Below are 25,827 nucleotides of genomic sequence, written 5' to 3'. Positions count from 1 at the left end.
AATCCATCCTATCTTGACAAGATCACAGAGACACAGTGACTGGCACACAGACATTGTGGAGCCAAGAGATACACGCTTGACCTCTCCCCTCTCTGCGGCCCAAACAACTTAGTCTTGACAGAGAACAGATACTGCAACCCGGCCACAGTATTATACAAAAATAGACATTCTGATGAGAAGTAACTTAGTCCTGACAGAGAACAGATACTGCAACCCCGCCACAGTATTATACAAACACATTCTGATGAGAAGTAACTTACAAACATATGATGAATATAAAACATCTATGTTACCAACTAATTCTGATTATTCCCCAACAGTCCACAGAACAGTATTACAGACTATTACAGAGATGATTTATGAGTCCACAGAACAGTATTACAGACTATTACAGAGATGATTTATGAGTCCACAGAACAGTATTACAGAGATGCTTTATGAGTCCACAGAACAGTATTACAGACTATTACAGAGATGATTTATGAGTCCACAGAACAGTATTACAGACTATTACAGAGATGATTTATGAGTCCACAGAACAGTATTAAAGACTATTATAGAGATGCACTGACCACTACTAACTACAGCTGGGTTAGACAGACCCCTACAACAGCATCTGGCTCCTGTATGGGTCTGAGGAGACACTGACCACTACTAACTACAGCTGGGTTAGACAGACCCTACACAGCATGGCTAGTTACAACAGAATCTGGCCCCTGTATGGGTCTGAGGAGGCACTGACCACTACTAACTACAGCTGGGTTAGACAGACCCCTACAACAGCATCTGGCCCCTGTATGGGTCTGAGGAGACATTGACCACTACTAACTACAGCTGGGTTAGACAGACCCTACACAGCATGGCTAGTTACAACAGAATCTGGCCCCTGTATGGGTCTGAGGAGGCACTGACCACTACTAACTACAGCTGGGTTAGACAGACCCCTACAACAGTATCTGGCCCCTGTATGGGTCTGAGGAGGCACTGACCACTACTAACTACAGCTGGGTTAGACAGACCCCTACAACAGCATGGCTAGTTACAACAGAATCTGGCCCCTGTATGGGTCTGAGGAGGCACTGACCACTACTAACTACAGCTGGGTTAGACAGACCCCTACAACAGCATCTGGCCCCTGTATGGGTCTGAGGAGACACTGTGGAACCACATATGAACTAACTGAAGACATATTCAGTTTAACAGTCTCCTGGTCAATCAGTGCACTGTGGAACCACATATGAACTAACTGAAGACATACTCAGTTTAACAGTCTCCTGGTCAATCAGTGCACTGTGGAACCACATATGAACTAACTGAAGACATATTCAGTTTAACAGTCTCCTGGTCAATCAGTGCACTGTGGAACCACATATGAACTAACTGAAGACATACTCAGTTTAACAGTCTCCTGGTCAATCAGTGCACTGTGGAACCACATATGAACTAACTGAAGACATATTCAGTTTAACAGTCTCCTGGTCAATCAGTGCACTGTGGAACCACATATGAACTAACTGAAGACATATTCAGTTTAACAGTCTCCTGGCCAATCAGTGCACTGTGGAACCACATATGAACTAACTGAAGACATACTCAGTTTAACAGTCTCCTGGCCAATCAGTGCACTGTGGAACCACATATGAACTAACTGAAGACATACTCAGTTTAACAGTCTCCTGGCCAATCAGTGCACTGTGGAACCACATATGAACTAACTGAAGACATATTCAGTTTAACAGTCTCCTGGCCAATCAGTGCACTGTGGAACCACATATGAACTAACTGAAGACATATTCAGTTTAACAGTCTCCTGGTCAATCAGTGCACTGTGGAACCACATATGAACTAACTGAAGACATATTCAGTTTAACAGTCTCCTGGCCAATCAGTGCACTGTGGAACCACATATGAACTAACTGAAGACATATTCAGTTTAACAGTCTCCTGGCCAATCAGTGCACTGTGGAACCACATATGAACTAACTGAAGACATATTCAGTTTAACAGTCTCCTGGCCAATCAGTGCACTGTGGAACCACATATGAACTAACTGAAGACATATTCAGTTTAATAGTCTCCTGGCCAATCAGTGCACTGTGGAACCACATATGAACTAACTGAAGACATATTCAGTTTAACAGTCTCCTGGTCAATCAGTGCACTGTGGAACCACATATGAACTAACTGAAGACATATTCAGTGTAACAGTCTCCTGGCCAATCAGTGCACTGTGGAACCACATATGAACTAACTGAAGACATATTCAGTGTAACAGTCTCCTGGTCAATCAGTGCACTGTGGAACCACATATGAACTAACTGAAGACATATTCAGTTTAACAGTCTCCTGGCCAATCAGTGCACTGTGGAACCACATATGAACTAACTGAAGACATACTCAGTTTAATAGTCTCCTGGTCAATCAGTGCACTGTGGAACCACATATGAACTAACTGAAGACATATTCAGTTTAACAGTCTCCTGGTCAATCAGTGCACTGTGGAACCACATATGAACTAACTGAAGACATATTCAGTTTAACAGTCTCCTGGCCAATCAGTGCACTGTGGAACCAAATGATCTGTATTAAAAATGTCCCAGATCGACAGGAATCTGTCCGTATATGGAGTGAAAAGGATACCTGGTTGTGATTGGCAGTAGAGCCAGGACCAAGTGTCTGAGGATCTCTGCTGCAGTCTGGACACGTCACAGTCAGTTAACTCCCCCCCCCAGGCCTAGTATGAGAGGCCTGCTGCAGTCTGGACACGTCACAGTCAGTTAACTCCCCCCCCCCAGGCCTAGTATGAGAGGCCTGCTGCAGTCTGGACACGTCACAGTCAGTTAACTTTAACTCCCCCCCAGCCACCCCCCAGGCCTAGTATGAGAGGCCTGCTGCAGTCTGGACACGTCACAGTCAGTTAACTTTAACTCCCCCCCAGCCACCACCCCCCAGGCCTAGTATGAGAGGCCTGCAGCAGAAGTTAGTGGTTAGCTCCAGTCCTCCAGGACAGGAAGGAAGGGCAGGTCGGTGCTACCCAGGTAGAGTCTCCCCTGGTGGGAGAACGCGTCGCTGACGGCCCAGGTCAGGCTGCCTGTAGGGTCATGGAGACTCCCCAGCACCTCCCCTTCCCCGTCCAACTCCAACACCAGGCCGTATCTAGGCAACAGCATGTTGTACCAGCTCAGAGGAACCACCTGGAAGAAAACAGAACACAAGCTCCGGGCTTTAATATGTCATTTTATCATAGAAATACACTGGACAAAACATTAAGAACACCTTCCTCATATTGAGTTGCTCCTCCCCTTTAGCCCTCAGAACAGCCTCAATTCGTCGGGCGTGGACTACAAGGTGTTGAAAGCGTTCCACAGGGATGCTGGCCCATGTCGACTCCAATGCTTCCCACTGTTGTGTCACGTCGGATGTGCTTTAGGTGGTGGATGATGGTTGATACACACGGGACACTGTTGAGAGTGTGAACCAGCAACATTGCAGTTCTTGACCCAAACCGGTGCTCCTGGCACCTACTACCATAACCCGTTCAGACACTTCAACATGTTGTCTTGTCTATTCACCCTCTGAATGGCACACAGACACAATCCATGTCTCCATTGTCTCAAGGCTTAAAAATCCTTCTTCAACCCGTCTCCTCTCCTTCATCTACTCTGAAGTGGATTTAACAAGTGACATCAATAAGGGATCATAGACTGACCAGGTGAATTCAGGTGAAAGCTATGTCATGGAAAGAGCAGGTGTTCTTAATGTTTTGTCCACTAAGTGTATATTCCTGGAAACATCCACCAGAACACAAAGGGAACAGACTTTACTGTTAGTATTATACCACTGTACTATAATATTACTATAGCATTGTACATTCCAGAACAGTACTGTTTACATACATTATCTCCTCTAGAACACCATGTTGCTGTCTGAATTATCTCTTGTATTTATCTCCACTAGAACACCATGTTGCTGTCTGAATTATCTCTTGTATTTATCTCCACTAGAACACCATGTTGCTGTCTGAATTATCTCTTGTATTTATCTCCACTAGAACACCATGTTGCTGTCTGAATTATCTCTTGTATTTATCTCTGCTAGAACACCATGTTGCTGTCTGAATTATCTCTTGTATTTATCTCTGCTAGAACACCATGTTGCTGTCTGAATTATCTCTTGTATTTATCTCCTCTAGAACACCATGTTGCTGTCTGAATTATCTCTTGTATTTATCTCTGCTAGAACACCATGTTGCTGTCTGAATTATCTCTTGTATTTATCTCCTCTAGAACACCATGTTGCTGTCTGAGTTATCTCTTGTATTTATCTCTACTAGAACACCATGTTGCTGTCTGAATTATCTCTTGTATTTATCTCCTCTAGAACACCATGTTGCTGTCTGAATTATCTCTTGTATTTATCTCTGCTAGAACACCATGTTGCTGTCTGAATTATCTCTTGTATTTATCTCCTCTAGAACACCATGTTGCTGTCTGAGTTATCTCTTGTATTTATCTCTACTAGAACACCATGTTGCTGTCTGAATTATCTCTTGTATTTATCTCTACTAGAACACCATGTTGCTGTCTGAATTATCTCTTGTATTTATCTCCTCTAGAACACCATGTTGCTGTCTGAATTATCTCTTGTATTTATCTCCTCTAGAACACCATGTTGCTGTCTGAATTATCTCTTGTATTTATCTCCTCTAGAACACCATGTTGCTGTCTGAATTATCTCTTGTATTTATCTCCTCTAGAACACCATGTTGCTGTCTGAATTATCTCTTGTATTTATCTCCTCTAGAACACCATGTTGCTGTCTGAATTATCTCTTGTATTTATCTCCTCTAGAACACCATGTTGCTGTCTGAATTATCTCTAGTATTTATCTCCTCTAGAACACCATGTTGCTGTCTGAATTATCTCTTGTATTTATCTCCTCTAGAATACCATGTTGCTGTCTGAATTATCTCTTGTATTTATCTCCTCTAGAACACCATGTTGCTGTCTGAATTATCTCTTGTATTTATCTCTCCTAGAACACCATGTTGCTGTCTGAATTATCTCTTGTATTTATCTCTACTAGAACACCATGTTGCTGTCTGAATTATCTCTTGTATTTATCTCTACTAGAACACCATGTTGCTGTCTGAATTATCTCTTGTATTTATCTCTACTAGAACACCATGTTGCTGTTTGAATTATCTCTTGTATTTATCTCTGCTAGAACACCATGTTGCTGTCTGAATTATCTCTTGTATTTATCTCTGCTAGAACACCATGTTGCTGTCTGAATTATCTCTTGTATTTATCTCTACTAGAACACCATGTTGCTGTCTGAATTATCTCTTGTATTTATCTCCTCTAGAACACCATGTTGCTGTCTGAATTATCTCTTGTATTTATCTCTACTAGAACACCATGTTGCTGTCTGAATTATCTCTTGTATTTATCTCCTCTAGAACACCATGTTGCTGTCTGAATTATCTCTTGTATTTATCTCTACTAGAACACCATGTTGCTGTCTGAATTATCTCTTGTATTTATCTCCTCTAGAACACCATGTTGCTGTCTGAATTATCTCTTGTATTTATCTCCTCTAGAACACCATGTTGCTGTCTGAATTATCTCTTGTATTTATCTCTACTAGAACACCATGTTGCTGTCTGAATTATCTCTTGTATTTATCTCTGCTAGAACACCATGTTGCTGTCTGAATTATATCTTGTATTTATCTCTACTAGAACACCATGTTGCTGTCTGAATTATCTCTTGTATTTATCTCCTCTAGAACACCATGTTGCTGTCTGAATTATCTCTTGTATTTATCTCCACTAGAACACCATGTTGCTGTCTGAATTATCTCTTGTATTTATCTCCTCTAGAACACCATGTTGCTGTCTGAATTATCTATTGTATTTATCTCTGCTAGAACACCATGTTGCTGTCTGAATTATCTCTTGTATTTATCTCCTCTAGAACACCATGTTGCTGTCTGAATTATCTCTTGTATTTATCTCCACTAGAACACCATGTTGCTGTCTGAATTATCTATTGTATTTATCTCCTCTAGAACACCATGTTGCTGTCTGAATTATCTCTTGAATTTATCTCCTCTAGAACACCATGTTGCTGTCTGAATTATCTCTTGTATTTATCTCCTCTAGAACACCATGTTGCTGTCTGAATTATCTCTTGTATTTATCTCCTCTAGAACACCATGTTGCTGTCTGAATTATCTCTTGTATTTATCTCCTCTAGAACACCATGTTGCTGTCTGAATTATCTCTAGTATTTATCTCTGCTAGAATACAGCGGCTTGACCAAGTATTCACCCCTTGGTGTTTTTCCCATTTCGTTGCCTTACAACCTGGAATTAAAATAGATTTTTGGTGGGTTTTGTGTCATTTGATTTACACAACATGCCGCCCACTTTGAAGATGCAAAATATTTGTTATTGTGAAAGAAACAAGAAATAAGACAAAAAAAACAGAACTTGAACGTGCAAAACTATTCATCCCCCCCAAGGTCAAAACTTTGTAGAGCCTAACCCTTTTGCAGCAATTACAGCTGCAAGTATCTTGGGGTATGTCTCTATAAGCTTGGCACATCTAGCCACTGGGATTTCTGCCCATTCTTCAAGGCAAAACTGTTCCAGCTCCTTCAAGTTGGATGGGTTCCGCTGGTGTACAGCAATCTTTAAGTCATACCACAGATTCTCAAATGGATTGAGGCCTGGGATTTGACTAGGCATTTAAAATGTTTAAATGTTAAATGTTACATTTAAATGTTTCCCCTTAAACCACCCAAGTGTTGCTTTAGCAGTATGCTTAGGGTCATTGTCCTGCTGGAAGGTGAACCTCCGTCCCAGTCTCAAATCTCTGGAAGACTGTAACAGGTTTCCCTCAAGAATTTCCCTGTATTTAGCGCCATCCATCATTCCTTCAATTCTGACCAGTTTCCCTGCTGATGAAAAACATCCCCACAGCATGATGTTGCCACCACCATGCTTCACTGTGGGGATGGTGTTCTCGGATGATGAGAGGTGTTGGGATTGCGCCAGGCATAGCGTTGTCCTTGATGGCCAAAAAGCTACATTTTAGTCTCATCTAGCCAGAGTACCTTCTTCCATATGTTTGGGGAGTCTCCCACATGCTTTGTGGCAAACACCAAACATATTTGCTTATTTTTTCTTTAAGCAATGGCTTTTTTTCTGACCACTCTTCCGTAAAGCCCAGCTCTGTGGAGTGTACGGCTTAAAGTGGTCCTATGGACAGATTCTCCCATCTCTGCTGTAGAGCTTTGCAGCTCCTTCAGGGTTATCTTTGGTCTCTTTGTTGCCTCTCTGATTAATGCCCTCCTTGCCTGGTCTGTGAGTTTTGGTGGGGGGCCCTCTCTTGGCAGGTTTGTTGTGGTGTGGTGCCATATTCATGTTTTAATAATGGATTTAATGGCGCTCCGTGGGATGTTCAAAGTTTCTGATATTGTTTTATAATCCAACCCTGATCAGTACTTCTCCACAACTTTGTCCCTGACCTGTTTGGAGAGCTCCTTGGTCTTCATGGTGCCCCTTGCTTAGTGGGGCCTTTCAGACCAGGTGTATATATACACGTAGATCATGTGACAGATCATGTGACTCTTAGATTGCACACAGTTGGACTTTATTGAACTAATGATGTGACTTCTGAAGGTAATTGGTTGCACCAGATCTTATGTAGGGGCTTCACAGCAGAGGGGGTGAATACATATGTACCCACCACTTTTCCATTTGAATTTCTGTTACATTTATTGAAGTTATTTTCGTTTCACTTCACCGATTTGAACTATTTTGTGTAGGTCCATTACATGCAATCCAAATACAAATCAATTGAAATTACAGGTTGTAATGGAACAAAATAGGAAAAACGCCAACGGGGGTGAATATTTTAACAAGGCACTGTATCATGTTGCTGTCTGAGTCATCTCTCGATGGAGGCTCTCTGTCCTCTCAGATTACTCTCTCTAGTCTCACTGCAGCCTGGAACAAAGAACACACAGGGGCCTGGGAGAGAGGGCTACAACACAGGGGCCTGGGAGAGAGGTCAACAACACAGGGGCCTGGGAGAGAGGTCAACAACACAGGGGCCTGGGAGAGAGGGCTACAACACAGGGGCCTGGGAGAGAGGGCTACAACACAGGGGCCTGGGAGAGAGGTCAACAACACAGGGGAATGGGAGAGAGGTCAACAACACAGGGGCCTGGGAGAGAGGTCTACCACACAGGGGCCTGGGAGAGAGGTCTACCACACAGGGGCCTGGGAGAGAGGTCTACAACACAGAGGCCTGGGAGAGAGGGCTACAACACAGGGGCCTGGGAGAGAGGTCTACAACACAGAGGTGTGGGAGAGAGGTCTACAAAACAGGGCCTGGGAGAGAGGTCTACCACAGGGGCCTGGGAGAGAGGTCTACAACACAGAGGTGTGGGAGAGAGGTCAACAACACAGGGGCCTGGGAGAGAGGGCTACAACACAGGGGCCTGGGAGAGAGGTCAACAACACAGGGGCCTGGGAGAGAGATCTACATCACAGGGGCCTGGGAGAGAGGTCTACAACACAGAGGTGTGGGGGAGAGGTCTACCACAGGGGCCTGGGAGAGAGGTCTACAACACAGAGGTGTGGGAGAGAGGTCAACCACACAGGGGCCTGGGAGAGAGGTCAACAACACAGGGGCCTGGGAGAGAGGTCTACAACACAGAGGCCTGGGAGAGAGGGCTACAACACAGAGGCCTGGGAGAGAGATCAACAACACAGGGGCCTGGGAGAGAAGTCTACAACACATTGATGATGATGATGATGGTGAAACTAACCTTAGCCAGAAAGCGTTTGACCGCTGGGTACGGACCAATCAGGTCCAGGAATGGAGGCATGAGCTTCCTGAAGCGTGTGGTCGTTAGGCCAACCAGGAAGGTTCCACGGTCGCTAAGGCGGATGTTGTCAGGGTAACCTGGCATATTGTTCATGATGACCTCCTTGGTGCCAGCCTTGGGGCCTTTCAGCCAGTACCTACAGAGGTAGAGAGAGAAAAGGAACCATGAGTCATTCAAACAAAAGGCCTTTCAGCCAGTATCTGGAGGGAGGGAGGACAATGATTGTCATAGAACAAAAAGGCCTTTCTGTACTGTGAGGGTTAGGGTTCCTCTGTCCTGCTGATCAGCCACCTCTGATAACATAATGATATTTACATGTTAAAAGGAAAAACACAGGAAGGACAGTTAGTATGGAAAACACTGTCCTCCGTTGGTGTGTGTGTGTGTGTGTGTGTGTGTACCTGAGGATACACCCGATGCTGGTCTCGGCCAGCAGCAGGAAGCTCTCGTCAGGTGACAGGGCGATGCCATTGGGCATGTAGAGACCATCCAGTAGGACACCCACATGCCCTGACACGGGGTCAAAGGTCAGGAGACGACCCAGAGCGTTCGTCTCTATCACCTAGACGTTAGAGGTCAGGGGTTATAGAGCGTATAAAGAAGAAGGGTGATTTGTAGGAGTACAGAGCGACAGACCTCTAGTTTGACGTGTCGTCGTCCCCAGCGAGAGGAGGAGTCTGTAAAGTAAATGATCCCAGTCTGAGAGGAGATCTCCAACCCGTTCAGGAACGCAAACGGAACCCCGTCAGCTCCTAGAGCACAAAGATATTACATTTGTTAACTGGATATATATTAGCCTCACAAGCCTGACTTACCACATTTTGTTGCTTTATAGCCTTATTATAAAATATATATATATTTTTTTAAATCCACTCAATCAACACACAATACCCCATAATGACATCACAATACCCCATAATGACATCACAATACCCCATAATGACATCACAATACCCCATAATGACATCACAATACCCCATAATGACATCACAATACCCCATAATGACATCACAATACCCTATAATGACATCACAATACCCTATAATGACACCACAATAACCCATAATGACACCACAATAACACATAATGACATCACAATAACCCATAATGACATCACAATAACCCATAATAACATCACAATACCCCATAATGACAAAGCAAAAACATTTTTGATAATTTACTACAAATAAAATATGGAAATATCACATTTACATAAGTATTCAGACCCTTTATTCAGTACTTTGTTGAAGCACCTTTGTCAGAGATTACAGCCTTGAGTCTTCTTAGATATGATGCTACAAGCTTGGCACACCTGTATTTGGGGAGGATCTCCCATTCTTCTCTGCAGATCCTCTCAAGCGCTGTCAGGTTGGATGGGGAGCGTCGCTGCACAGCTATTTTCAGGTCTCTCCAGAGATATGCTTCGTTCTGTATTTTGCTCCGTTCATCTTTCCCTCGATCCTGACTAGTCTCCCAGTCCCTATAGCTGAAAAACACCCCCACAGCATGATGCTGCCACCACCATGCTTCACCGTAAGGATTGTGCCAGGTTTCCTCCAGATGTGACGCTTGGCATTCAGGCCAAAGAGTTCAATCTTGGTTTCATCAGACCAGAGAATCTTGTTTCTCATGGTCTCAGAGTCCTTTAGGTGCCTTTTTGCAAACTCCATAAGGCCTGATTGGTGGAGTGCTGCAGAGATGGTTGTCCTTCTGGAAGGTTATTTCCACAGAGGAACTCTGGAGCTCTGTCAGAGTGACCATTGGGTTCTCAGTCACCTCCCTGACCAAGGCCCTTCTCCCGATTGCTCAGTTTGGCCGGGCGGCCAGCTCTAGGAAGAGTCTTGGTGGTTCCAAACTTCTTCCATTTAAGAATGATGGAGGCCACTGTGTTCTTGGAGACATTACTTAAAAAACATACAATGTGATTTTCTGGATTTTTGATTCCGTCTCTCACAGTTGAAGTGTACCTATGATGAAAATTATAGACCTCTACATGCTTTGTAAGTAGGAAACACTGCCGATTTTTCAAATACTTGTTCTCACCACTGTATGTTTATATTTATATATTTCTATATGTTAGAACCTGCTGTCCAGTCAGAGTTAAGGTTAGACTGTCAGACCTGCTGTCCAGTCAGAGTTAAGGTTAGACTGTCAGACCTGCTGTCCAGTCAGAGTTAAGGTTAGACTGTCAGACCTGCTGTCCAGTCAGAGTTAAGGTTAGACTGTCAGACCTGCTGTCCAGTCAGAGTTAAGGTTAGACTGTCAGACCAGCTGTCTAGTCAGAGTTAAGGTTAGACTGTCAGACCAGCTGTCTAGTCAGAGTTAAGGTTAGACTGTCAGACCAGCTGTCTAGTCAGAGTTAAGGTTAGGGGTTAGACTGTCAGACCTGCTGTCTAGTCAGAGTTAAGGTTAGACTGTCAGACCAGCTGTCTAGTCAGAGTTAAGGTTAGGGGTTAGACTGTCAGACCTGCTGTCCAGTCAGAGTTAAGGTTAGACTGTCAGACCTGCTGTCTAGTCAGAGTTAAGGTTAGACTGTCAGACCTGCTGTCCAATCAGAGTTAAGGTTAGGGGTTAGACTGTCAGACCTGCTGTCCAGTCAGAGTTAAGGTTAGACTGTCTGACCTGCTGTCCAGTCAGAGTTAAGGTTAGGGGTCAGACCTGCTGTCTAGTCAGAGTTAAGGTTAGACTGTCTGACCTGTTGTCCAGTCAGTGTTAAGGTTAGGGGTTAGACTGTCAGACCTGCTGTCTAGTCAGAGTTAAGGTTAGACTGTCTGACCTGCTGTCCAGTCAGAGTTAAGGTTAGGGGTTAGACTGTCAGACGTGCTGTCCAGACAGAGTCAAGGTTAGACTGTCAGACCTGATGTCCAGTCAGAGTTAAGGTTAGACTGTCAGACCTGCTGTCCAGTCACAGTTAAGGTTAGGGGTTAGACTGTCAGACCTGCTGTCCAGTCAGAGATGAGGTTAGACTGTCAGACCTGCTGTCCAGTCAGAGTTAAGGTTAGACTGTCAGACCAGCTGTCTAGTCAGAGTTAAGGTTAGACTGTCAGACCTGCTGTCCAGTCAGAGTTAAGGTTAGACTGTCAGACCAGCTGTCTAGTCAGAGTTAAGGTTAGACTGTCAGACCTGCTGTCCAGTCAGAGTTAAGGTTAGACTGTCAGACCTGCTGTCCAGTCACAGTTAAGGTTAGGGGTTAGACTGTCAGACTTGCTGTCCAGTCAGAGTTAAGGTTAGGGGTTAGACAGTCAGACCTGCTGTCTAGTCAGAGTTAAGGTTAGACTGTCAGACCTGCTGTCTAGTCAGAGTTAAGGTTAGGGGTTAGACTGTCAGACCTGCTGTCCAGTCAGAGATAAGGTTAGGGGTTAGACTGTCAGACCTGCTGTCCAGTCAGAGATAAGGTTAGGGGTTAGACTGTCAGACCTGCTGTCCAGTCAGAGATAAGGTTAGGGGTTAGACTGTCAGACCTGCTGTCCAGTCAGAGTTAAGGTTAGGGGTTAGACTGTCAGACCTGCTGTCCAGTCAGAGTTAAGGTTAGGCTGTCAGACCTGCTGTCCAGTCAGAGTTAAGGTTAGACTGTCAGACCTGCTGTCCAGTCAGAGTTAAGGTTAGGCTGTCAGACCTGCTGTCCAGTCAGAGTTAAGGTTAGGGGTTAGACTGTCAGACCTGCTGTCCAGTCAGAGTTAAGGTTAGGGGTTAGACTGTCAGACCTGCTGTCCAGTCAGAGTTAAGGTTAGGCTGTCAGACCTGCTGTCCAGTCAGAGTTAAGGTTAGGGGTTAGACTGTCAGACCTGCTGTCCAGTCAGAGTTAAGGTTAGGCTGTCAGACCTGCTGTCTAGTCAGAGTTAAGGTTAGGGGTTAGACTGTCAGACCTGCTGTCCAGTCAGAGATAAGGTTAGGGGTTAGACTGTCAGACCTGCTGTCCAGTCAGAGATAAGGTTAGGGATTAGACTGTCAGACCTGCTGTCCAGTCAGAGATAAGGTTAGGGGTTAGACTGTCAGACCTGCTGTCCAGTCAGAGTTAAGGTTAGGGGTTAGACTGTCAGACCTGCTGTCTAGTCAGAGTTAAGGTTAGGGGTTAGACTGTCAGACCTGCTGTCCAGTCAGAGTTAAGGTTAGACTGTCAGACCTGCTGTCCAGTCAGAGTTAAGGTTAGGGGTTAGACTGTCAGACCTGCTGTCCAGTCAGAGTTAAGGTTAGGGGTTAGACTGTCAGACCTGCTGTCCAGTCAGAGTGAAGGTTAGACTGTCAGACCTGCTGTCCAGTCAGAGATAAGGTTAGGATGTCAGACCTGCTGTCCAATCAGAGATAAGGTTAGGGGTTAGACTGTCAGACCTGCTGTCCAGTCAGAGTTAAGGTTAGGGGTTAGACTGTCAGACCTGCTGTCCAGTCAGAGTTAAGGTTAGACTGTCAGACCTGCTGTCCAGTCAGAGTTAAGGTTAGACTGTCAGACCTGCTGTCCAGTCAGAGTTAAGGTTAGGGGTTAGACTGTCAGACCTGCTGTCTAGTCAGAGTTAAGGTTAGGGGTTAGACTGTCAGACTTGCTGTCCAGTCAGAGTTAAGGTTAGGGGTTAGACTGTCAGACCTGCTGTCTAGTCAGAGTTAAGGTTAGGGGTTAGACTGTCAGACCTGCTGTCCAGTCAGAGTTAAGGTTAGACTGTCAGACCTGCTGTCCAGTCAGAGTTAAGGTTAGGGGTTAGACTGTCAGACCTGCTGTCTAGTCAGAGTTAAGGTTAGGGGTTAGACTGTCAGACCTGCTGTCCAGTCAGAGTTAAGGTTAGGGGTTAGACTGTCAGACCTGCTGTCTAGTCAGAGTTAAGGTTAGGGGTTAGACTGTCAGACCTGCTGTCCAGTCAGAGTTAAGGTTAGACTGTCAGACCTGCTGTCCAGTCAGAGTTAAAGTTAGGGGTTAGACTGTCAGACCTGCTGTCCAGTCAGAGTTAAGGTTAGACTGTCAGACCTGCTGTCCAGTCAGAGTTAAGGTTAGGGGTTAGACTGTCAGACCTGCTGTCCAGTCAGAGTTAAGGTTAGGGGTTAGACTGTCAGACCTGCTGTCCAGTCAGAGTTAAGGTTAGACTGTCAGACCTGCTGTCCAGTCAGAGTTAAAGTTAGGGGTTAGACTGTCAGACCTGCTGTCCAGTCAGAGTTAAGGTTAGACTGTCAGACCTGCTGTCCAGTCAGAGTTAAGGTTAGGGGTTAGACTGTGAATGATCAGACCTTGTTTGCTGTCCAGTAGCAGACTATGGTGTCCAGTCTGGGGGTTAGGGGTCAGGGGTCAACAGTGTTGCTGTCCAGTAGCAGGGTCTTGTGTCCAGTCTGGGGGTTACCTGTCAACTGTGTTGCTGTCCAGTAGCAGGGTCTTGTGTCCAGTCTGCAGGTTAGGGGTCAGGGGTTAACCGTGTTGCTGTCCAGTAGCAGGGTCTTGTGTCCAGTCTGGGGATAGGGGATGTTACCTGTCTTGCTGTCCAGTAGCAGGGTCTTGTGTCCAGTCTGGGGATAGGGGATGTTACCTGTCTTGCTGTCCAGTAGCAGGGTCTTTTGTCCAGTCTGGGGATAGGGGATGTTACCTGTCTTGCTGTCCAGTAGCAGGGTCTTTTGTCCAGTCTGGGGATAGGGGATGTTACCTGTCTTGCTGTCCAGTAGCAGGGTCTTGTGTCCAGTCTGGGGATAGGGGATGTTACCTGTCTTGCTGTCCAGTAGCAGGGTCTTGTGTCCAGTCTGGGGATAGGGGATGTTACCTGTCTTGCTGTCCAGTAGCAGGGTCTTGTGTCCAGTCTGGGGATAGGGGATGTTACCTGTCTTGCTGTCCAGTAGCAGGGTCTTGTGTCCAGTCTGGGGATAGGGGATGTTACCTGTCTTGCTGTCCAGTAGCAGGGTCTTTTGTCCAGTCTGGGGATAGGGGATGTTACCTGTCTTGCTGTCCAGTAGCAGGGTCTTGTGTCCAGTCTGGGGATAGGGGATGTTACCTGTCTTGCTGTCCAGTAGCAGGGTCTTGTGTCCAGTCTGGGGATAGGGGATGTTACCTGTCTTGCTGTCCAGTAGCAGGGTCTTGTGTCCAGTCTGGGGATAGGGGATGTTACCTGTCTTGCTGTCCAGTAGCAGGGTCTTGTGTCCAGTCTGGGGGTCAACAGAAAACAGCCCAAAGTAGGAGTCCGCTACGATCAGCTGACCACCACTGTCCAACCGCACACCATGAGGACGACCACAGACTGGCTCATAGTCTGTCCTGCTACCTAGTGGACCAACAGAGATAACATCACAGTCTGTCCTGCTACCTAGAGGACCAACAGAGATAACATCACAGTCTGTCCTGCTACCTAGAGGACCAACAGAGATAACATCACAGTCTGTCCTGCTACCTAGAGGACCAACAGAGATAACATCACAGTCTGTCCTGCTACCTAGAGGACCAACAGAGATAACACAGTCTGTCCTGCTACCTAGAGGACCAACAGAGATAACATCACAGTCTGTCCTGCTACCTAGAGGACCAACAGAGATAACACAGTCTGTCCTGCTACCTAGAGGACCAACAGAGATAACATCAGTCTGTCCTGCTACCTAGAGGACCAACAGAGATAACATCAGTCTGTCCTGCTACCTAGTGGACCAACAGAGATAACATCACAGTCTGTCCTGCTACCTAGAGGACCAACAGAGATAACATCACAGTCTGTCCTGCTACCTAGATGACCAACAGAGATAACATCAGTCTGTCCTGCTACCTAGAGGACCAACAGAGATAACATCAGTCTGTCCTGCTACCTAGAGGACCAACAGAGATAACATCACAGTCTGTCCTGCTACCTAGAGGACCAACAGAGATAACACAGTCTGTCCTGCTACCTAGAGGACCAACAGAGATAACATCACAGTCTGTCCTGCTACCTAGAGGACCAACAGAGATAACATCAGTCTGTCCTGCTACCTAGAGGACCAACAGAGATAACATCATAGTCTGTCCTGCTACCTAGAGGACCAACAGAGATAACACAGTCTGTCCTGCTACCTAGAGGACCAACAGAGATAACACAGTCTGTCCTGCTACCTAGAGGACCAACAGAGATAACATCAGTCTGTCCTGCTACCTAGAGGACCAACAGAGATAACATCACAGTCTGTCCTGCTACCTAGAGGACCAACAGAGATAACATCACAGTCTGTCCTGCTACCTAGAGGACCAACAGAGATAACATCACAGTCTGTCCTGCCCTCTTTCGGTCTCTCCATCTCCCGTCTGGAACAACATCAGAGGATTTCTAGAGATTTACTAGAGCGTCTCTAACACAACCTGACACACACACACAACCTGACACACACACACAACCTGACACACACACACACACACACACAACCTGACACACACACACACACACACACAACCTGACACACACACACAACCTGACACACACACACAACCTGACACACACACACACAACCTGACACACACACACACACACAACCTGACACACACACACACACAACCTGACACACACACACACACAACCTGACACACACACACACACAACCTGACACACACACACACAACCTGACACACACACACACACACAACCTGACACACACACACAAACACACACACACAACCTGACACACACAACCTGACACACACACACACAACCTGACACACACACACACACACACAACCTGACACACACACACACACACAACCTGACACACACACACACACACAACCTGACACACACACACAACCTGGCACACACACAAACGTCTGTTTTGGCCAGAGCTCCGAGGAAGACAATCGGCTGCCGGCCACATCAACAGAGATCTGAACAGAACACGTTCCCACAGCTAAACACTTCCCAACAGAAGAGTCAGTGTTCCACACCACGGGTCACAGAACATCTGTAATATTCAGGTCCTCCTCCTTTTCTAAATGTTTTCTCACCTGTTTCATACCTACTGAACTGAACACAGCCCTGTAGACCCCAGACAGATTCCATCATACATCAATAAGCCTGCTATAATTACTGACCACACTCCTACTACTGTCAGCTAGCCAGATAGCCATGAAGAACTGTGAGCTAGCCAGATAGCCACGAAGAATTGTTAGCTAGCCAGATAGCCACGAAGAATTGTTAGCTAGCCAGATAGCCACGAAGAATTGTTAGCTAGCCAGATAGCCACGAAGAATTGTTAGCTAGCCAGATAGCCACGAAGAATTGTTAGCTAGCCAGATAGCCACGAAGAATTGTTAGCTAGCCAGATAGCCACGAAGAATTGTTAGCTAGCCAGATAGCCACGAAGAATTGTTAGCTAGCCAGATAGCCACGAAGAATTGTTAGCTAGCCAGATAGCCACAAATAATTGTTAGCTAGCCAGATAGCCACAAAGAATTGTTAGCTAGCCAGATAGCCACGAAGAATTGTTAGCTAGCCAGATAGGGGGAGTGCTGCTCAGCGTGAGGTAATACAGTAGGGGGAGTGCTGCTCAGCGTGAGGTAATACAGTATGGGGCGTGCTGCTCAGCGTGAGGTAATACAGTAGGGGGAGTGCTGCTCAGCGTGAGGTAATACAGTAGGGGCGCGCTGCTCAGCGTGAGGTAATACAGTAGGGGCGCGCTGCTCAGCAGGAGGTAATACAGTAGGGGGAGTTAGTTACTGACCACACTCCTGTAAGTCCTGTCCCATGTGGGTGATGAGTTAGGGTTAGTTAGTTACTGACCACACTCCTGTAAGTCCTGTCCCACGTGGGTGATGAGTTAGGGTGGGTGATGAGTTAGGGTTAGTTAGTTAGTTAGTTAGTTACTGACCACATTCCTGTAAGTCCTGTCCCACGTGGGTGATGCGTTAGGGTTAGTTAGTTACTGACCACTCGTGTAAGTCATGTCCCACGTGGGTGATGAGTTAGTTAGTTAGTTAGTTAGTTAGTTAGTTAGTTAGTTAGTCAGTTAGTTACGTGGGTGATGAGTTAGGGTTAGTTAGTTAGTTACTGACCGCACTCCTGTAAGTCCTGTCCCACGTGGGTGATGAGTTAGGGTAAGTTAGTTAGTTAGTTAGTTAGTTAGTTAGTTAATTACTGACCACACTCCTGTAAGTCCCGTCCCACGTGGGTGATGAGTTAGGGTTAGTTAGCGTTGGTTCGTTAGTTAGCGTTAGGGTTGGGTAGTTAGTTAGCGTTAGGGTTGGTTAGTTAGTTAGTTAGTTAGTTACTGACCACACTCCTGTAAGTCCTGTCCCATGTGGGTGATGAGGGTTAGAGTCTCCTGATGGATCCTCCACAGCTTCCCATCCACCGTCCCTGTGTACACGTTACCTAGGAGACACCAGAGGTTAGAGGTCAGGGGTCAGACAGGCCACATAGTTCTAAAAAGGTATTTCCACTCAAAGGTCATATAAACACTGAGGAGGCGGATGAAAGACCAACAGACAGGATTCAATTAAAACATGCTGAATGAAAGACCAACAGACAGGATTCAATTAAAACATGCTGAATGAAAGACCAACAGACAGGATTCAATTAAAACATGCTGAATGAAAGACCAACAGACAGGATTCAATTAAAACATGCTGAATGAATGACCAACAGACAGGATTCAATTAAAACATGCTGAATGAAAGACCAACAGACAGGATTCAATTAAAACATGCTGAATGAAAAACAACTCAGACAAGAGTTCTTACCCTCCGGGTCCGCAGTGAAGGATTCTGGTCCATGCAGTTGTCCAGTGAACAGCCTGCGTCCGTTCTGTAGTCTGGTGTTGACAGCCAGCGGGCCCTCCAGGAGCGGAGGGGGTCCCTTGAATCTGACAGACAATAATTATTTAACCCTTTACCCCCTAAACTGACAGACAATAACCTTTAACCCTTAAACTGACAGACAATAACCTTTACCCCCTAAACTGACAGACAATAACATTTAACCCCTAAACTGACAGACAATAACCTTTAACCCCTAAACTGACAGACAATAACCTTTAACCCCTAAACTGACAGACAATAATCTTTAACCCCTAAACTGACAGACAATAACCTTTAACCCTTAACCCCTAAACTGTTTCCCTCTGATAACACCAACCTGTCTCAAAACACAACTCTTCAACTCCAATAATCCTTAACCCCCTACACAATAAAATAACAATAACGAGGCTATATACAGGTGGTACCTGTACCGAGTCAATGTGTGGGGGTACAGGTTAGTAATGAGGCTATATACAGGTGGTACCTGTACCGGGGTCAATGTGTGGGGGTACAGGTTAGTAATGAGGTTATATGTACATGTGACTATGCATAGATAATAAACAGCAAGTAACAACAGCGTAAACACGAAGGGGATCAATGTAAATAGTCCAGTGGCCGTTTGATTAACTGTTTAGAAGCTGTTCAGGAGTCTGATGGCTTGGGGGTAGAAGCTGTTCAGGAGTCTGATGGCTTGGGGGTAGAAGCTGTTCAGCAGTCTGATGGCTTGGGGGTGGAAGCTGTTCAGCAGTCTGATGGCTTGGGGGTAGAAGCTGTTCAGCAGTCTGATGGCTTGGAGGTAGAAGCTGTTCAGCAGTCTGATGGCTTGGTGGGTAGAAGCTGTTCAGCAGTCTGATGGCTTGGGGGTAGAAGCTGTTCAGCAGTCTGATGGTTTGGGGGTAGAAGCTGCTCAGCAGTCTGATGGTTTGGGGGTAGAAGCTGTTCAGCAGCCTGATGGCTTGGGGGTAGAAGCTGTTCAGCAGTCTGATGGTTTGGGGGTAGAAGCTGCTCAGCAGTCTGATGGTTTGGGGGTAGAAGCTGTTCAGCAGTCTGATGGCTTGGTGGGTAGAAGCTGTTCAGCAGTCTGATGGCTTGGGGGTAGAAGCTGTTCAGCAGTCTGATGGTTTGGGGGTAGAAGCTGCTCAGCAGTCTGATGGTTTGGGGGTAGAAGCTGTTCAGCAGTCTGATGGCTTGGAGGTAGAAGCTGTTCAGCAGTCTGATGGCTTGGAGGTAGAAGCTGTTCAGCAGTCTGATGGCTTGGGGGAAGAAGCTGTTCAGCAGTCTGATGGCTTGGGGGTAGAAGCTGTTCAGCAGTCTGATGGCTTGGGGGTAGAAGCTGTTCAGCAGTCTGATGGCTTGAGGGTGGAAGCTGTTCAGCAGTCTAATGGCTTGTGGGTAGAAGCTGTTCAGCAGTCTGATGGCTTGGGGGTAGAAGCTGTTCAGCAGCCTGATGGCCTGGGGGTAGAAGCTGTTAAGGAGCCTGATGGCTTGGGGGTAGAAGCTGTTAAGGAGCCTGATGGCTTGGGGGTAGAAGCTGTTCAGGAGCCTGATGGCTTGGGGGTAGAAGCTGTTAAGGAGCCTGATGGCTTGGGGGGAGAAGCTGTTCAGCAGTCTGTTGGCTTGGGGGTAGAAGCTGTTTAGCAGCCTGATGGCTTGGAGGTAGAAGCTGTTTAGCAGCCTGATGGCTTGGAGGTAGAAGCTGTTCAGCAGTCTGATGGCTTGGGGGTAGAAGCTGTTAAGGAGCCTTTTGGATCCAGACTTGCTATTCTGGTACCGCTTGCCGTGCGGTAGCAGAGAGAACAGTCTGTGACTAGGGTGGCTGGGGCCTTTGACCATTTTTAGGGCCTTCCTCTGGCATCGCCTGGTATAGAGGTCCTGGAAAGCAGGAAGCTTGGCCCCAGTGATGTACTAGGTCGTACGCACTACCCTCTGTAGTGCCTTGTGGTCGGAAGTCGAGCAGTTGCATTACCAGGCGGTGATGAAACCAGTCACCCTAGTCACAGACTGTTCTCTCTGCTACCGCACGGCAAGAGGTACCAGATTAGCAAGTCTGGCGGTGATGCAACTCTCAATGGTGCAGCTGTAGAACCTTTTGAGGATCTCAGGACCCATGCCAAATCTTTTCAGTTTCCTGAGGGGGAATAAGTTTTGTCGTGCCCGCTTCACGACTGTCATGGTGTGTTTGGACCATGATAGTTTGTTGGTGATGTGGACATCAAGGAACTTGAAGCTCTCAACCTGCTCCACTACAGCCCCGTCGATGAGAATGGGGGTGTGCTCGGTCCTCCTTTTCCTGTAGTCCACAATCATCTCCTTTGTCTTGATCACGTTGAGGGAGAGGTTGTTGTCCTGGCACCACACGGCCAGGTCTCTGATCTCCTCCCTATAGTCTGTCTCATCGTTGTCGGTGATCAGGCCTACCACCGTTGTGTCATCAGCAAACTTAATGATGGTGTAGGAGTCGTGCCTGGCAGTGCAGTCATGAGTGAACAGGGAGTACAGGAGGGGACTGAGCACGCACCCCTGAGGGGCCCCCGTGTTGAGGATCAGCGTGGCGGATGTGTTGTTAACTACCCTTACCACCTAGGGGCGGCCCGTCAGGAAGTCCAGGATCCAGTTGCAGAGGGAGGTGTTTAGTCCCAGGGTCCTTAGCTTAGTGATGAGCTTTGAGGGCGCTATGGTGTTGAACGCTGAGCTGTAGTCAATGAACAGCATTCTCACACAGGTGTTCCTTTTGTCCAGGTGGGAAAGAGCAGGGTGGAGTGCAATAGAGATTGCATCATCTGTGGATCTGTCGGGGCGGTATGCAAATGAGGGTGGCTCTAGTGTTTCTGGGATGATGGTGTTGATGTGAGCCATGACCAGCCTTTCAAAGCACTTCATGGCTACGGACGTGAGTATTAGTTTGCAAGCCGACGAGCATCAGAGCCGGTGTGGTGTGTCTGTACTTACATGTAAGGCTGAGGGTTTATGGGTGAGGGGAGGAGGTAGACCCCTACAGCCACCGATAGCAGGACCACTGATATCCCTCTCTTCCCTAGCCTGAAGACAAGAGACAACACAACAGATATCAGGACCACTAATATCCCTCTCTTCCCTAGCCTGAAGACAAGAGACAACACAACAGATATCAGGACCACTAATATCCCTCTCTTCCCTAGCCTGAAGACAAGAGACAACACAACAGATACAGTGCCTTGCGAAAGTATTTGGCCCCCTTGAACTTTGCGACCTTTTGCCACATTTCAGGCTTCAAACATAAAGATATAAAACTGTATTTTTTTGTGAAGAATCAACAACAAGTGGGACACAATCATGAAGTGGAACGACATTTATTGGATATTACAAACTTTTTTAACAAATCAAAAACTGAAAAATTGGGCGTGCAAAATTATTCAGCCCCTTTACTTTCAGTGCAGCAAACTCTCTCCAGAGGTTCAGTGAGGATCTTTGAATGATCCAATGTTGACCTAAATGACTAATGATGATAAATACAATCCACCTGTGTGTAATCAAGTCTCCGTATAAATGCACCTGCACTGTGATAGTCTCAGAGGTCCGTTAAAAGCGCAGAGAGCATCATGAAGAACAGGGAACACACCAGGCAGGTCCGAGATACTGTTGTAAAGAAGTTTAAAGCCGGATTTGGATACAAAAAGATTTCCCAAGCTTTAAACATCCCAAGGAGCACTGTGCAAGCGATAATATTGAAATGGAAGTAGTATCAGACCACTGCAAATCTACCATGACCTGGCCGTCCCTCTAAACTTTCAGCTCATACAAGGAGAAGACTGATCAGAGATGCAGCCAAGAGGCCCATGATCACTCTGGATGAACTGCAGAGATCTACAGCTAAGGTGGGAGACTCTGTCCATAGGACAACAATCAGTCGTATATTGCACAAATCTGGCCTTTATGGAAGAGTGTCAAGAAGAAAGCCATTTCTTAAAGATATCCATAAAAAGTGTTGTTTAAAGTTTGCCACAAGCCACCTGGGAGACACACCAAACATGTGAAAGAAGGTGCTCTGGTCAGATGAAACCAAAATTGAACTTTTTGTCAACAATGCAAAACGTTATGTTTGGCGTAAAAGCAATACAGCTGAACACACCATCCCCACTGTCAAACATGGTAGTGGCAGCATCATGGTTTGGGCCTGCTTTTCTTCAGCAGGGACAGGGAAGATGGTTAAAATTGATGGGAAGATGGATGGAGCCAAATACAGGACCATTCTGGAAGAAAACCTGATGGAGTCTGCAAAAGACCTGAGACTGGGACGGAGATTTGTCTTCCAACAAGACAATGATCCAAAACATAAAGCAAAATCTACAATGGAATGGTTCAAAAATAAACATATCCAGGTGTTAGAATGGCCAAGTCAAAGTCCAGACCTGAATCCAATCGAGAATCTGTGGAAAGAACTGAAAACTGCTGTTCACAAATGCTCTCCATCCAACCTCACTGAGCTCGAGCTGTTTTGCAAGGAGGAATGGGAAAACATTTCAGTCTCTCGATGTGCAAAACTGATAGAGACATACCCCAAGCGACTTACAGCTGTAATCGCAGCAAAAGGTGGCGCTACAAAGTATTAACTTAAGGGGGCTGAATAATTTTGCACGCCCAATTTTTCAGTTTTTGATTTGTTAAAAAAGTTTGAAATATCCAATAAATGTCGTTCCACTTCATGATTGTGTCCCACTTGTTGTTGATTCTTCACAAAAAAATACAGTTTTATATCTTTATGTTTGAAGCCTGAAATGTGGCAAATGGTCGCAAAGTTCAAGGGGGCCGAATACTTTCGCAAGGCACTGTATCAGGACCACTAATATCCCTCTCTTCCCTAGCCTGAAGACAAGAGACAACACAACAGATATCAGGACCACTAATATCCCTCTCTTCCCTAGCCTGAAGACAAGAGACAACACAACAGATATCACATGTACACTGACTGGACAAAACATTAAGAACACAGTCCTAACATTGAGTTGCACCACCCCCCACTCCACCACCACCCCCCACTCCACCAACACCCCCCACTCCACCAACACCCCCCACTCCACCACCCTGCTCCCCCACCACACCACCCTGCTACCCCACCACACCACCCTGCTACCCCACCACCCTGGCTACAGGGCAATGGTACAGTATCTTATCCCTTATCTGTCTGGCTACAGGGCAATGGTACAGTATGTTATCCCTTATCTGTCTGGCTACAGGGCAATGGTACAATATGTTATCCCTTATCTGTCTGGCTACAGGGCAATGGTACAGTATGTTATCCCTTATCTGTCTGGCTACAGGGCAATGGTACAGTATGTTATCCCTTATCTGTCTGGCTACAGGGCAATGGTACAATATGTTATCCCTTATCTGTCTTGCTACAGGACAATGGTACAGTATGTTATCCCTTATCTGTCTGGCTACAGGGCAATGGTACAGTATGTTATCCCTTATCTGACTGGCTACAGGGCAATGGTACAGTATGTTATCCCTTATCCCATATCTGACTGGCATTCATCCAGCAGTAGCCCATCTACCAAAACATGACTGTGGTCATTCATCCAGCAGTAGCCTATCTACCAAAACATGACTGTGGTCATTCATCTAGCAGTAGCCTATCTACCAAAACATGACTGTGGTCATTCATCCAGCAGTAGCCTGTCTACCAAAACATGACTGTGGTCATTCATCCAGCAGTAGCCTATCTACCAAAACATGACTGTGGTCATTCATCCAGCAGTAGCCTATCTACCAAAACATGACTGTGGTCATTCATCTAGCAGTAGCCTATCTACCAAAACATGACTGTGGTCATTCATCTAGCAGTAGCCTATCTACCAAAACATGACTGTGGTCATTCATCTAGCAGTAGCCTATCTACCAAAACATGACTGTGGTCATTCATCTAGCAGTAGCCTATCTACCAAAACATGACTGTGGTCATTCATCCAGCAGTAGCCTGTCTACCAAAACATGACTGTGGTCATTCATCCAGCAGTAGCCTATCTACCAAAACATGACTGTGGTCATTCATCCAGCAGTAGCCTATCTACCAAAACATGACTGTGGTCATTCATCTAGCAGTAGCCTATCTACCAAAACATGACTGTGGTCATTCATCCAGCAGTAGCCTGTCTACCAAAACATGACTGTGGTCATTCATCCAGCAGTAGCCTATCTACCAAAACATGACTGTGGTCATTCATCCAGCAGTAGCCTGTCTACCAAAACATGACTGTGGTCATTCATCCAGCAGTAGCCTATCTACCAAAACATGACTGTGATCATTCATCTAGCAGTAGCCTGTCTACCAAAACATGACTGTGGTCATTCATCCAGCAGTAGCCTGTCTACCAAAACATGACTGTGGTCATTCATCCAGCAGTAGCCTGTCTACCAAAACATGACTGTGGTCATTCATCCAGCAGTAGCCTGTCTACCAAAAAGACAGTTACTCTACGAACTTGTTTTTGAGGGACAAGTAGACTCATGCTTAAAATCGTTCACGTAACTACATTATTGTTTTATCACAAAGCAAAACAACTCCGGTAAAAACTTACATAGTGAATCCCTCTGCAGCTCGCGCCCGTCCGGTTAGATCACAGTCCGGTTGGATCCTGTCTCCGGTGAGACTCGCCGCCATGAAGGAAAGTAGTTTTCTGTTCTGGTGAGCGCCGCGGGAGAGAGGTAGTCTGTTTCAGCTGAGAGAGACTGAGAGTGAGTGTGTGTGTGTGGGGACTGAGAGTGAGTGATTTTAAAAAGAGTTCATCCAGAGGACAGAAGACTGGAAGGGGAGGAGTGAGACGGACTGGGGGAGGTTTATTTACCATGTTTTCTTCTTCCTCAACTATCATGATATTGTTTAGCCACTAGGGGGAGCCACCTGACAGGCCCTGGGACTGAACAGGCTGTTTCCAAGTCAACTTTTATTTGTCACATGCTTTGTAAACAACAGGTTGATGCTATACCCCCACACCAGCACGACCAGGACACACAGGTTGATATTATACCCCTACACCAGCACGACCAGGACACACAGGTTGATGTTATACCCCCACACCAGCACGACCAGGACACACAGGTTGATGTTATACCCCCACACCAGCACGAACAGGACACACAGGTTGATGTTATAACCCCACACCAGCACGACCAGGACACACAGGTTGATGTTATACCCCCACACCAGCACGACCAGGACACACAGGTTGATGT

The 25,827-nt window shown here is 46.2% G+C and overlaps 1 protein-coding gene across 2 annotated transcripts; it reads right to left on the bottom strand.

Moving 5' to 3' along the window:
* Positions 1 to 2,947: 2,947 nt before the first annotated feature.
* Positions 2,948 to 25,433, bottom strand: LOC118938885 (adipocyte plasma membrane-associated protein-like). 2 transcript variants are annotated; one of them, XM_036945526.1, is made up of 9 exons: positions 25,173 to 25,430; positions 21,565 to 21,654; positions 18,559 to 18,680; positions 18,092 to 18,190; positions 14,978 to 15,130; positions 9,540 to 9,655; positions 9,305 to 9,465; positions 8,844 to 9,039; positions 2,948 to 3,194 (listed from the first exon to the last, which is right to left on the bottom strand). In XM_036945526.1, exons 1-9 carry the CDS (start codon positions 25,253 to 25,255, stop codon positions 2,988 to 2,990), a joined length of 1,227 nt encoding a protein of 408 aa, XP_036801421.1. In that variant the 5' UTR covers positions 25,256 to 25,430; the 3' UTR covers positions 2,948 to 2,987. The 2 variants fall into 2 exon arrangements, with proteins under 2 accessions (XP_036801421.1, XP_036801422.1); XM_036945527.1 differs by lacking the exon at positions 21,565 to 21,654 and having other exon boundaries at positions 25,173 to 25,433.
* Positions 25,434 to 25,827: the final 394 nt, after the last annotated feature.

Source organism: Oncorhynchus mykiss, chromosome 15, assembly GCF_013265735.2.
Source record: "Oncorhynchus mykiss isolate Arlee chromosome 15, USDA_OmykA_1.1, whole genome shotgun sequence".
Classification (NCBI taxonomy): domain Eukaryota; kingdom Metazoa; phylum Chordata; class Actinopteri; order Salmoniformes; family Salmonidae; genus Oncorhynchus; species Oncorhynchus mykiss.
This window is presented reverse-complemented; position numbering and strand designations above follow the sequence as displayed.